The sequence below is a fragment of the Monomorium pharaonis genome, chromosome 6, assembly GCF_013373865.1.
Source record: "Monomorium pharaonis isolate MP-MQ-018 chromosome 6, ASM1337386v2, whole genome shotgun sequence".
Classification (NCBI taxonomy): Eukaryota; Metazoa; Arthropoda; class Insecta; order Hymenoptera; family Formicidae; genus Monomorium; species Monomorium pharaonis.
The window spans coordinates 6974000-6988482 of record NC_050472.1 but is presented as its reverse complement, the minus strand read 5'-3'; the positions used below and the strand labels follow the sequence as shown (position 1 = coordinate 6988482).

Below are 14483 nucleotides of genomic sequence, written 5' to 3'. Positions count from 1 at the left end.
GGCGTTCGACCAGGCCGTTGATTTATTTATGTGGGAGAAGTTGTAAAACACTGCAGTTACGTTTGATCGACAATCGGATCCATGTTTAACGGATTAATTTTTGAAACAATTCGAACGATTCTCGTGTATTTTCTGGAGTCTTCAAAGTTTTTACAAATATTATTTTACTCGCGAAAGACAATTTTCGGGTCTTTTTTTTAAATTTTTATTTTTTATCTATCTTATAAGTTAGAAGTCAACTTGACGATTCTGCAGGCAGGCTACAAATAAATAATGGGTACAAAAGAAGAAAGAAGATTCTGTCAAAACTGATCTGAGTTTAATTACTGAAACATTCGCGTATATAAATAGGGTACAAATATATGTGATTGATGCGTATGTGTGTTTATTTTTCTGAATGTCTACTGCACAGTCCGACTTAATAATAATAATAACATATATATATATATATAAATATATACATTTTGTAAATTGTTTTGTATACCATAAGGAGTCACACTCATTTTAAATAAATAAATATATTTTTAACACATATGTAAGATGTAAACCTATTATGAATTTCAATAATTTCGATAAGCATTTCAAACGTATTTTGTAAATCAAAAAATAATTTCATGAAATTTAATTGTCAATTCTTTCCCATTGTTTTTTTAATTTTGAATAATAAGTTTGTGACTCCTTTAGAGCAAGCACCTTAACCGGAAGTCTTAATTTACTCCACCCAATTGCGTGCTATAATATGAATTGCCTAACATTTCTAAGATAGGAAAAAATTCACCCGTAACACCAAATCGACATCGTTGCCATATTTCAAACAAATAGATACATATTTATATAAATTTATTAATTTATTAATAATTAACTGTAAATAAATAATTTGAAAATTTACTTTTATAAGGAATAAATTTTTGAATGGAATTCTTACTCTCATGTTCTCACGTTAACATGTCTCTCGTCTCAACATTTACGCCATAAATTAACAAAATACAATATAATGAAATATTTATTTACATATTCTTTTTATTGGAAAGCTTTTCAAAATGGATACTCTTGCGTATACGTATTTATTATGGCAGTATTTGAGGAAACGAGAAGAGTATTTAGTAAGATATTTTATAGTGAGTTAACTAATTGAGTGGAGTTGATAAACTGCGAAAAGATATCATTGTCCTTATTGAATTATTCGGCCATTTATCCCGCCGACCGTACATTGTACCTCGAGTATTTCTTGCTTTAACACTCTGAACGCGCACGGCTAAAAATTTCTGAGGAAGCTCTCGAGCTTCGGAAACACGCAGAAGACTATCTACACCTCAGTAACCGAATGCTCGAGTGCTTCTCTACTTTCCTCCAGTTTCAGTACCAGTACGAGTTTCACGAGTAGAGGTACTCTTGCTTGCAAGTTTCGAAAGAACTTTAGCGGCTTCGAACGCAAAAGGTTCATATTGGAGACTTTTTCCTTGACTCGACTATTAATATCACCGTTATTCAGCTAATTACGACACCAATTCATCACTATAATGTCGATATTCATATTGAAACTCGTATATGTGAACAAAGTTCATCGGTTTTTTTTTCCTTCGACAATTCATTCCTTCTTTTTTCGCTTTTAAAAAAGTATGAATCGCTTCGCGAAACCGCTAAATCCGAGAAAATATTTCCTCAGCCATTATCTCTTTTTTTTCCCCTTCTTTCGTCTATGCTTACACGCTTAATTGCTATCTTAACGCTACTTGTATCATTAAAGACGTTAGTGAAGCGTGAACCTTTAAATACCGCTAGTCTTGATACGGGTTACAAATCGATCTCCGTTAACTATAAAAACCGGGGCCGTGTATCGATCGTCCAGACAATACCGAAAATTTCACTGTCGAACGACACGAAAAAAAATAATAAATTCGCCGCTCGCTCCTGTTCTCTTTGCAACCCGATCAGAAGTAGCCACTAGAGGACACAGTTAGCTGTTTCTAAAAATATTCTTAAATAATCTACTCATTGCATTTTCAAGGTGGTCCTTAGTCGCGAGTGAGCTCCGCGAAGTATGTCGTATGTGTAATGTATACGTAATGCGTGTGTCTGTATATGTATGCGTGCGGAAGAGTCGGTCGCCAACTTTTCAACAAACACCTCCGGAGTCCGACATGCGCAAGCCATCATTCAAATTTCAATCACAGTCGCTGATGTAGCATTGTGTAGCTTTCCTCATACGTAAAGACAATTTGCGTCAGCAGAATTCAGTCGCGATTGTTATTTCAACGGTTATTTCGGCACATTTTTTTTTGGCGGCCAGAAACGAGTAGCTTACGTTACAAGTACACGCACGAAGTAGCGTGCGAGCGATTAAATCCCGACGGTCATCTAATATATATTTAGCGTTTAACGAAAATGTAATATTGCACTGTTTCAATTTGAGTTACATAATCGGTGACTGTCTTGAAACACGTCACCTCCGTAAAAAGTTACGATATTCACGTGTTGCTCGTTACTAAATATTACTTCGGACGAGAGGAGCCGAGTCATCCTCTCCGTTCGAGACCTCGGGTTCGTGTAGGTGTTTGCATTTCAATACGTAGTACAAGAGATCCGCGCGCGATGATCCTCATCATCGTGTCGGTCAAAGCAATTTTTAATGTTTGTGTAAGCTTATTTTCGCGCGTCCCATTATTGACGTCTTTTAAATAATCCCTTTGAAAATGTTGATCTATACTAATGAGCATCAGTGTATTATCGATAATATTATTCACTCGGGCATTATACGTATAATCGCTTCTTATGATGGTCATCAATGATATGTTGTTGAGTACTAAATGCATTAAGGGCAGTTCAGACGCGCGTTACGATAGTATACGATTGCCACTTTTGGATAGCGATCTTTAATCTTTCATCTTCCTTCGCATGGGCTTCATCCGTTGCAGATATAATGAAAATGAACGTACAATAGAAATGAGAGGGCGAAGTATGAATCTTTTGATAACTTATGAGTATGTGTGTGCGTGTGAATGTATGTGTGAACTCTCGCACTCCTCCGTTATCGTTCCTCCTTATTTACTTTTACGAATGCGCGTTTGGCAGACGAAAATTCTTCTTGTCCTTTAAGGCATCATTTTGCGAGGTGTCAGCCACTTCTTCATGTAGTAACAGAAGATTGTGGAGATATAGATGAGCACTAAAAGAGCGCACGTTACCCCGAGCGCCAGCACCGAGGTTTTCGTTGGACACGGCTCCACGATGGTTACTGTTTTATCTGGAAGTAAAATGTTTCATTAATGTGCACAGAGAGAAAAAATATCAATGTTAAATTAAAACTAATATATTATAATTATTTAATAATCATTGTCTTATACGTAAACTAAAGAGACTTTCTCATGTAAGCAAATTCCAAGTGCTCTCAATACTTGTATAATCTTATTTTAATATTTCGAAAATAAAGATACTGTTAAAACAAAAATATCTTTACAATTCTTTTTTTTTCTATAAAAGATTAGATGTTATTCGTTCCTTTATGATCCTACCTGCTTCATTGAAGTCTATGCTGGCATCGTTCTTCAGGAATTCAGATTGCTTCTCATCACCAAAGTCGAGCACTAGAATCTCTTGAGATAAAGTCATATCCTCGCCTTTCTCCTCCGTCGAGTTCGCGACACTTCTTCTACGTCTCTTGCCCCAGGACTCCACGGATTCACGTCCCCACTCGCAAACGGCCTGAAACGAAAGAAATTGTTGTAGGCTTTCTTCTTCCACAATAAGAAAAATGAAAAAAAAAAAGAAACAATTAATTACCGGTTCACAAGGTCCCAGACAGTACTTCACATTACACTGGAAGATTACGCCGTAAGATTCGGTGAACCTAAAGGCCTCATATATAGATTGCAGAGCGTTACCGTCAGGGGTGAAACTGGGAAAGATGGAAGGATCGACAGGACATCTGAAAATTTCCATATTTCAAATATTAATATTTTTATCATTTTTTTATTACTTATTTAGAATCGGAAAACGTTTATAAATGAAATAAAATTAATTTACCCTTCGTCGTCGATAATTTGAAACGTGCTTTTCGAATCCTTAGCCATAGCTACGCAACTACGAGCGAAAATGCCGTAAGGAGCTACGTATAAAATAATAATATTAATTGTTGTGAATTATTGTCAATCGCGAATCGATTGTATTATGATTGAGATTTCTTTAAGAAAGATTTTCTCGTTGGAAGCAAACTTACTGTCTTCCGGGATTTCGATTCTAAATGTCAATTTATCACCAATCCGTACAGTTTCAACCTCTCGCGTTCGGCTATCAAGAATACGAATCCTCGGTGGAGGCGCCTCCGGTGCACTGGTGATACTGATCATTTCCGGATCTCTGATCGGCATCATGCCGAATGTAATATTCTTTGAGGACATATCGTACGTGCATTTGACTTTGTAGATTTTGTCGGCTTTTGTCATTACCACGGAATGGTGTTGCAGTACAACCGTGTTTGAATATATTCCAGTCTGAAAACCGTCACGCTGCCATGGTGAAAAGAAAGTACAAACAGAGATTATGTTCTCAAGGAGAGAAGGATGTGCTGTTATTGTAAATTTTCTATCAATTTTGTAAAAAAATTATATAGACGTGTGAGAAAAAAATTCTTCAAATTGCGCATTTTATAATATATGATTGTGCAATGTTAGTCAATGATAAATGTGACAGGTTCAGGTGTAAGAATATTGGACACGTGATAAAGTGTATGTAACAATAGTGCAATTACTTCTAGACATGCATACTTTTTAAAGATATTAAATAAATATTATAGTTACAAAACTCTAATTTTTGTCATGTACGAAAAGAAAAATAAAATATCGAAAAATAACTGTAATTGGAAAAGAAGCTGTGAAAAATTACAGTACTTTTCAATATTACTGTTATCGTCATTTTATGTATCACTTACCACGCTCTGAGTATTGCAATCTTGTCCGGTCATCGTGAGATCGAGCCTGAAGAGATCGCTATTAATAACATCAATATTGCAAGTCTCAGATCGTCCAAGAGCATAAATACGTCCGTTGAAAGGTTTATTTGTACGAACTTGAACAGCTATACGAGTGTCTTTGCAGTCGACCGATACTGCAACATTATTCATAAGATAATTAATAAATCATATTATATATTATTAGAGTATTAATGAGAATATTAATTTCGTACCATCGTAGCAAGTTCCTGTTTTGTCGCAATTAATGTCATTTCGAGTGAGATTGTTTATCGTAGAATCTTCCGTGGTTTCAAAAACGACCGGCAACGGGTCTGATAGTGGTCCAGCGCCCTCTAAAATAATAAAACGATATATTAATATATCGCGCATACACATTCGACCTCTTTTAACTCTAGCAATCCTTACTTTCGCAGAAGTTCTCGAAATAGGTGCCAACTCGTTCGCCATTGTCGATCAAAGGCCTCTCTGCGTTGAGATACGTCGAGGGCCCATCCGGAAGAGTCCAGTGATCCAAATGGAAGAGCTGACAGTTGTAAGCCGACCCCTGTGGCGCGCCGCGATAAAGGAAGGATCTGCAGAGGAATTCGTTCTCGATTTCGCAGGCTAATCTGCAAGCGGACTCGCTTTGGACCTGCAGCTCCTTATCGGTGTAATAATGCAGCCCTGCGTACTGCGCGACCTTGTCGTCCGCCACGCCGATTCTGGGCATCTGGAAGATCCTCTGAGCTTTGCAGGCCTCCTTTCCTGTCAGCGCCCGATTAAACACACAGGTTTTATTTTATCTCCTTCGAGAATGTGGAATAATTTTCCCATCACTCGCCCCAAGACCGGAACCTTACCTTTCAAGCATAAATTTTCGAAGTAGTCCACTCCTTGCGCGTCCACGAACTGAACGTACTGACCCGTTGTACGACGATCTGAATCGCTCAGGTGACACTGGAGCGTCACGTAATTATACTCCACGGAACGACAGGTAAAGCGATGCTCGTTCAGGCAGGCCGCGAGACAAGCCTCCTTTGTGGACGTGTAAATTAATGCGTTGTCCAATCCGCGTATCATCTTGTTCGGGATGCGCTCGAAGGCCCACGGTCGCAGACAAACGTTTTCTAAGATAATATATATCTATAGAGATTATTTTATTTCTCTTTTTTTTGCATTATATGTACATTCTCGTTATATTTGTGACACGATTTGCGCTCTACTCGCAGATAAACGCGCAAGCGAAATTCATACCTACACTAACGTTCTAATCGGCGCGCATATTTATTTTTTAAAAACTTGGTTATGTATAAAAAAATTTTTTTTAATAAAATAAATTCAATCTATTTAGCCTAGGTAGGTTATACAATATACATATCTTACATATATTTTTTAATGATTCAATAATAAATAATATTCAAATCCGAGTTGCTATTTTTCTTCAGTTTTCTCAACAAAAGGCGATAACTAAATAGAAAATTAAATCCCCGAATAAAAAGCTGGGAAAATCACAATCCTGATACAAGTAAATTTACAGTTTATACTTAATATTATATAAGAAAACGTCGTATAAAAGAGCAACTGATGTTAACAATTTGATATTAAATCTACTGCTTCCTCCTAAGTAATAAAACATTTATCAAGACACGCGGGGTATGCCGTAATGAAAGACAAGAGCTACCAAGCCCACCGTTGAAGATTCTGCGCTGAAAAATCATAAGACGCTCGCATGTGACTTGGCATCGCGATCGACGCTGACGCACATAGCTAGGCTCCTTGGCACACGGATCCCGGAATGTATTTCGGCCGAGCCCCGTTCGGCGTTCCAATTTCTTTTGTTCCGCCCTCAAAACCGGCGCTAGAGAGTTGCCGCCGCCAATGACGGAAGCAGTGCCAACGAACCGCCGCGAATACGCGTGACTATTTCACAGATGAATCATCGTCGGCCGTGCAAATTCCCGGCCACGGCCGCTGACAAATCGCTCGTCCTGAACGGGACTTCATCAGATTAATAAGACAGCAATAATTATAATAATTAGTTAATTGAAATATTTGTTGGCATTGTGCATTTAATTTTAAAGAAATTCTTATGAAAAATGACTCTCCACAAAATTTAATTGTAACTTCGCTACTTTACATAGTGCCAAAGTTATAATAATATTGCCACGATGTTTTCTTTTCCAGAATTAAAGTACACATATTAATATCAATCTGTGAATTGAATTTTATATTGAGAACGAAAAATTTTTTTCTCATATTGCTCTACTTATCGACTTTTTACGTGTGCATAACTTAAATTTTCGTTTTTTTATTTTCCAATTTGCGGAATGCGAATCTTTTTTTCTAGGCTTCTAATCTTATTTCTAATTGCACGATATTATTCCTGAGAGTTTTTTCTAGGGGGGAGCGACGTGATTATTTTATACATATAAACTGTAGATTTTTGGTATAAAGCAAATATTGTCGTTAGGTGATCAATAAATAACATTTTTTTTTATTTACCAGAACAAATCATACGTCGTCCCCTTCATTTTTGTGCGTACTTTAATCCTGTAAAAGGATTTTGCATTCTATATTATTCTAATTCGAAAATCCAAGCTCCCCAAAAAATGTCGGTAACTCTGTCACTCCCGGATCGCCTTAACTTAAATATTATCACAACTACCAATGGAGGAAAGGAGTATATTAATTTAGAGAATTATTTTATAAAATTAAAAATTATAGAAAAATATTTTGATATTAAAAAAGTTTCGGATGTATGCTAACAGGAAGATGTTCAGCGTAACGATTATAATGAATTTATGTGGAACGTACTATTATGTTTGATTAGCTATAAGCTGCTTACGTAAAATTCTGCAGCTTGTAACAAGCTGGCTTGTAACGATCAGAAACAAAACCCGTTGTTTCTCGAAATTTTCATTTACCCTCTTCACACAAATTGCAAGCGGTTTTATGACGAACAACTAAGTGCCTCACGGCCTGGAACAACTCGCCAAGAAAATCGCTCTACTCGTTAAATTGATAACACGCAATTTCTTGAAGCGCACAAAATTTTTCTCCGGAAATAAGTAAATACATTTTCTTGAAACCGATTTCTTTAATACTTACTTTGATAAGTAAATACTTCTTTCATAACAATAAATAATGTATGCTTGTGAATAAATATTTCGTGCTTTTAAGTAAATAATTTTGTATGTCTCGATTTTATTCTCCTAAGCAATAATTTAATGATATTAATGGTATTATTACTAAAATGTAATAATATCATTTCTTTGCAATAAAAAACTTGACTTTCTTAAATGAGTGAAATCACATAAAAACGAATATCTTATTGAACAAAGAAAACTATTTATTTATAAAAAACCTAATATTTTTGAATGAATAAAAATATTTTCAATTAAAAATTTTGTTAAATAAAAGAAATATTTATAATAAGAAATCTAATACATTTGAATAAAAAAGTACTTTTAAATAAATTTCTTATTGAATAAAGAAAATTCTAAAAACCTTAGAAATGTGTTTAGAAAAAATACGCCAAGTACATAAATACATTCAAATATGAATACAAGATCAATAAAATTAGCCAAATATATTTTTAATAAAATTTTGAAAAATCTTATAAAAATTTACTTAAAAATTATCTGAATATTAGAAATAATAATAGATAGTGAAGTAAAAACTTGGCGTGTTTCACTCGCATTAGTTGCATTCTTGTATATACATTTATCCATAGTAATAACATGGAGTCTTGAAAGTACAAAAATGCAAGCCAGGCCAAGTTTTTGCTGAGACAGTTAAATTAAATTCTGATACAATTAAATTTCGTATGCACGCACACGTATACACATAAAATTTCCAGTGAGAAATAATGATCGAATTAACGTCAAACGTTTTAAAAAAACATCTATTCGACAATGTTTCGATGAGCCATTTTCTTACCGAGTCGGGAACTTCACAAAAATAAACATAAATTTCTTAAAAATCCTTCCGTTAGCATTCTAAGTAGATAAAACGCTTCCGTAAATAATAAAAGCGGCATACATCTAAAGCCGTTAAACAGGATTAAACTAATATTGAAACCTTTTTTTTTAAACTCCATGAATTTTCAATACTTCTGCAGGTAGCTGGATTTGTGACAGCCTTTCTGTTTAAATGCGTTCGGTAGGTTTACTTGTACGAGCGGTCGATTCTCCGTCCAAATTTCTCGGACCAAATTTTTTTCGCCGGCGAAGAAAATTTCTTCTGTAAAGTAAAACCTATTCTACACAGCTAGGAAGGGTCGAAAAGTGAACAAAAGGCCGACTACCTGACCTCCTTTGTGAGAGTGTCTTATATCTTCCTTCGACAAAAATTGCTGAAGGTATCAACATTTAATTTAAATGTGGTGTTGTAATATATTTGCTGTAATATAATCATGTTTATTATATTACAATATATTATATTTTCTCTTTATATTATAAAAATGTTAATGGTAAATAATTTTGAACAGATATACCAAAAGAGAGGGAACAAGAGCGAAGAATCACGCGACGATTTTCATTTGGGAAAACACGTGACACTTTCAAGAGCAAGTCGAATCGTTCTTTAAGTCTTCTCACTAGCCACACTTAACAGTTGTATTGTTTGCCTTAGCCTAGGCGATCCTTTTTTTTTCTGTTCTACGAAATGCCGCCAGTTAAACGTTTGTTTTGTGAAAGCGGCTATATACGGCCGATACTGTTGAATCCGCCCGCTTTAAGAGTTTAAAACTCACATTATCGTATTTCACGGTCTATTCTTGGTGCTATTTTGCCGCGCATATAAATAACGTAACGATCTCTTCTATCGTAAGAATTTCTGTCTTGCGTAAATTATTTTTTATTCATTTCTGCTCATTCAATCTTTTTCTCTCTTCCGTTTATTACGCTTTCATCTGCCGCTTCCTAGGCAGTGGACATTAAACGAGAACATTAACAAAAGCGGGACATCGGTATGCAGGGGGGGATATCTTAATCTAAAACGTTCAAGTATCAGACGCGAGAACGAATGTAGATGTCAAAATGCTTAACGGAGCGCGAGCCCTCACCGGATCTTATCTGCAGCTTCGTCATGTAGTACATATTGGCGGCTCTCTGGGGCTGCGCGGCCGGATTCGTGGCGGCCGTTTCGTTCTGCAGCTGGCAGAGGGTGTCCTGCATCGGCGCCAGGGGATTCACGACGAACGAGAACGCGGCGGACAGGCATTCCGCCTCCTCTCTGCACCATCCCTGGCACTCGTACAACGACAGATTCCTCACGCTGTAATAGGTAGTGCCGCGGTAATCGTAGTCGGTGAGCTTCTCGAACGCCGTCCTGGCTGAAAACGTGGAAGCAATTTTCAAGCCTTCGCAGCCTAGACCGGCATCCCACTTCCATTTACAATCGGAGAGGGCCTGTCTTATAGAATTCTATTCAACGCGAATCCCAACGCGCGTGTAATGACGTAAAAGGCCCCTCTAATTTTAGAAGGAAGACTTACCTAACGCGGCGTCGCCGCTCGCCAACAGCGCCGTGAATATCAGGCTGGCTGCGGTGGCTGCCACCGTTCCGATCGCAAACGAGCCCATCTGCAATGAGAATGAGGAAAACCTCGGTTACAGAATTGCCTCGCAATTAAAGCCAGCCTGACCGAGGCTATTGTTCCCCGGGCGTGGGGATGCCCGCTAACTCCCTACGAGCGTCGAGTTTCTTCCACGGGGAGAATAATCGCGTCGCGCTCCCTCTCTGTATAAACAATTTAAAATGATAACGCGCACGGACGTAACACGGAAATGAGGCGCGTTGCTTCTCCGGCGAAGCAAATCGGGTACTAATGTAAGCAATCGCGCGCGCGCGCGCGCGCGGAAATCTCATCGCTTCCAAGCGGATCGGATACACGCTAATCCGGCATAATTCCCGGAGAGATATTCCGATAGGAGGGTAGAGTTAATAACTCCAGTTACACGGCTCATCAGCGTGTAGGGGAGTCCGCTCGCTGAACGAGCGAGTTTAACGCTCGCGGGAAGCTCGGGAGGAAGACGATTCCGCGCGGGGGAAAAACCGGTGCGAGTGCCTCGCGCGATTTCCTCGCGTTTCACTCGCTTCCTGGTTTCCCCCGTGTTCGTCCGTCCGTCCGTCCGGCTGGCTGTTTCTCCTCTCTCGTTTCTTTCCCGCGTGTGACTCTATCCTGCTCCCCCCGCGTCGCGCTTCTCGTGCGGGAAGACAGGTTCCATCATCCCTCTGGCTCTCGCGGAGATCGGCTTTTCACGCTCTCTCCTTAATATCGCGAACAATTCATCTCGCGGTAATGACAGCGCCGCGCAAGAAATAAATTTGACCGTCATGCGTCGAAAATGGAACGCGCGCGCGCGCGTCTTTCCGTTACCTCACAATCAATCTTTCCCTCGCCCGTGGCGCGGGACGCGTCACGCTAATGCAGGTAATTTCTGAAACCCGGCCGTTTTCGTTGTGTCGCCCTTAATTTCATCGCGCGCGTGAAGAGCATTAATTCCGCGAGAGGCATTCTGGAACAAGAGAGTCCAATCCGCCGCGGTGCTAAGCCGCGTGCTCAATCGTATTTGTATTTTTCATTTTGTTTTTCTAGGTCTTTCGGCTTTCCACAAGAGCCAATGGAAATTCCATTCCGGACTTCTTTTATCCCCCTTTGACGGTCAGACCGGCACGGTCTCCGCTCCGAGAATCCGAGCGATGCCATTATTACGTAAATCCGCGCGCGCGCGCGCGCAACTGTAATTCACTCGGTTTCACAACCGAGCCGAGGGTTTGCTGACCAACTTTCTTCCCGCTCAGGCGCGTCCGATTTGCCCAGCCTACATCACGATAATGCGATAACAGGGATGCAGGCATCGTATATATACGGCCGAGCGGAGCCCGAGATCAGCCCGCGCGTATAGTTTCGTGGGGTTCGAGGTCACCGAGTATAATAGAGCTCCATTGGGAGATCGCCAGGGGGAAGGAGAGCTACGTCGTGGCCTGCACCGAGGCCAAAGGTTCATCCTCCCCTCTCCGTCACCGCGGCCCCGTGGCCTCGCCACGGCGATCTCTCCCGCACCCACGAGATGCACACGTCGTGGCAAAGTCGCGCGCGCTAACAATGAGGAATGCGCTTAGGCGCGCTCGGTAGGCAGGTTGATGCACTGTTACGAAGATTAATGCGACTGCCAAGGTGAAAGAAATGCGCCCGTGCGCACGCGCGCGGAAGGAGGACGGATTTCTTCGTCTCGCTGGGAGGTCACGGGCTACCTGAGAAACTCGGATTTCCGGGGACTACGTGGTGGTGTCTTTATATCCGCGAGCGGGACAAAGGGCACGAAAACAGGGTTTCTCAGACTCGTGTAGGCCGCGCGACCCATTTTTTTTTTTTTTTTTTTTTTTTTTTTTTTTGAAATGGCACGAACATCTGCGAGCCGTCTGGCTTCAGTAAAATATGAAAAAGCACGGGAGATGGTGGTAAATTGATAATTCATTAACGCTATTTTATTTATACTCCTTCCACATTTAATATTTTTACCGAGCATAATTTTGATTCTATCGCTGAAAAATTTGTCAGCCCGCCGTCTGAGGATTAAAAAATTTATTGAAGTTGAGAAATTATTTTAGAACGAGACGAAGAACGTTGAGAATAGTACTCATTTCATAAAACAGCGATGCAAATTTATGATCGATAATGTTTAATATAATTTAAAAAATTGGCCATAGTTTATGTGAGATGAGAATATTAAATTAATAGAAAAATTATATTCATCGCCAAGATCCGACGCAGATCGTACAGATGAGCTACTTCATCGATATGTTCAAAAACAAATTGGATTGTCACGGTAAAATAAGCATGCGCAAGGACGGTACTAGTCAACGCTGGATTACTGTACTTCGTGAAATGAAAAAAAAAGGGGTCATAAACATAACGTTGAATAAAGAAGTAATCATCTCCAATCTTTCGTATCGCGTTGATAGCCCAAGGTCCAAAACGAGACTCATGCTACGAAATCGAATAGCTTCGGCCGAAGGATAAGCTCTCCCCGTTATCTCAATCTACGATCGCGGCGCATATTCTCGTGTTCCAATTCGCGTCGATTTATATCGAGCGGCCGATCAAGATATGCAATATGGGTAGCACGAACGACCTTAACGATCTCACGGTACGCGCACGTCGGTCGTGTCTCCGCGGAGGCGCGGGAAAAAATTATTCCGCATACGCGCGCGCGATGCCCCTGACCTTTACGTCACAACCGGTCCCGAGGCCCCTGGTCGACGGCCCTTCGCAGGCCGGTGATGTACCGCAGGCGCCCAAGGCGCGTTTCGCCACGCGAGATCGACACTTCCGGTAATCGTCGATGCGCCCGTGCGAACCGCGCGCCTACCGCGCTTCACGAGAGAGAAAGAGAGAGAGAGAGAGAGAGAGAGAGAGAGAGAGAGAGACAGAGAGTCTTTTTTCTCTTTTCCAGAAACGCGCCTTCCCCGATGGCCAGGGAATTTGATTACTTCCTGCCGCCGCGACCGAAAGTCAATTATGACATGTGGATACATGATTAAGTACCAATTACGGGAGATTGTTAAGAGAGACCAGCGATTGGCGATGGAGGGAAGTGGGACTTTTACAGGCTCGACGCGATCGTGCGCCACGCTCGTCCCTAATATAAAACGGCATCGTTCAAGGATTAAACGAGAGAAAAGTATCATAAATTTCTGCAAATTTTTCAACACACACATCATGTCTGAACGCTTGACAAAACGATTAAGCAATTTTATACTAGCGATTATTATGGTTAAATACCGCAGGCTCGTAGGGTTCATCAGAATCCTCCTTCTAGAAATTCTAGTGGCCGATTAATTACCGAGTCACGACCGTCATCCTTGGATAATGCAGTGCCGTGGAGGTCTTGTACTACATAATTATGACAGGCTCTCTCCCTCTCTCTCTCTCTCTCTCTCTCTCTCTCTCTCTCTCTCTCTCTCTCTCTCTCTCTCTCTCTCTCGAGGGAGTCTATGAAGATTCAATTACGCCGTCACAAGTCAAGCCGTCCTTTCGAGAACGAATTGAGCGTTTATGGGGTCGTTTACGATTCTCGCAAATACGCGCCGCGTACATTAAGGAGATACATTACCGTGACGGAGAACCGCGGGAAAATGCATTAAAACCGCCTCTCGCAATTTTATTTACTGCTTCTTTCGGGATGATAATAAAATAATTTACACCGCATGAATCTGTTTTCTCACAGAGTCTTCTCGCGTCGCGTCGGGAGGGGGGAAACGCCGTAGACGACTTGCGGCGTAAGATAAATTGCCTAGGAGTGCGATCGTAATCGTTGCGTCATGCACCAGGAAGGGATGCGTCTTAACGCACCCTTCGGCTACCGAAGCATGCAGATTTATGCCTCTCTCGCGACGTCAATGCCGTTCGAATTAATAGCTTCACCGGGGAATCTCTCTCTCTCTCTCTCTCTCTCTCTCTCTCTCTCTCTCTCTCTCGGAGGAGGAGGAGGAGGAGAATACTACAGACGCGTTCCTCCTATTATTA

The 14483-nt window shown here is 40.3% G+C and overlaps 1 protein-coding gene across 2 annotated transcripts; it reads right to left on the bottom strand.

The window, feature by feature from the left end:
- Nucleotides 1–297: 297 nt before the first annotated feature.
- LOC105830066 lies at nucleotides 298–14237 on the bottom strand. 2 transcript variants are annotated; one of them, XM_012669209.3, is made up of 11 exons: nucleotides 10446–14237; nucleotides 10014–10283; nucleotides 5809–6075; nucleotides 5375–5713; nucleotides 5182–5301; nucleotides 4928–5103; nucleotides 4217–4505; nucleotides 4024–4105; nucleotides 3781–3925; nucleotides 3513–3702; nucleotides 298–3244 (listed from the first exon to the last, which is right to left on the bottom strand). In XM_012669209.3, the coding sequence occupies exons 1-11, from the start codon at nucleotides 10531–10533 to the stop codon at nucleotides 3093–3095; spliced, it is 2118 nt and encodes a 705-aa protein (XP_012524663.1). In that variant the 5' UTR covers nucleotides 10534–14237; the 3' UTR covers nucleotides 298–3092. The 2 variants fall into 2 exon arrangements, with proteins under 2 accessions (XP_012524663.1, XP_036143864.1); XM_036287971.1 differs by having other exon boundaries at nucleotides 4217–4490.
- Between the last annotated feature and the right edge of the window lie 246 nt (nucleotides 14238–14483).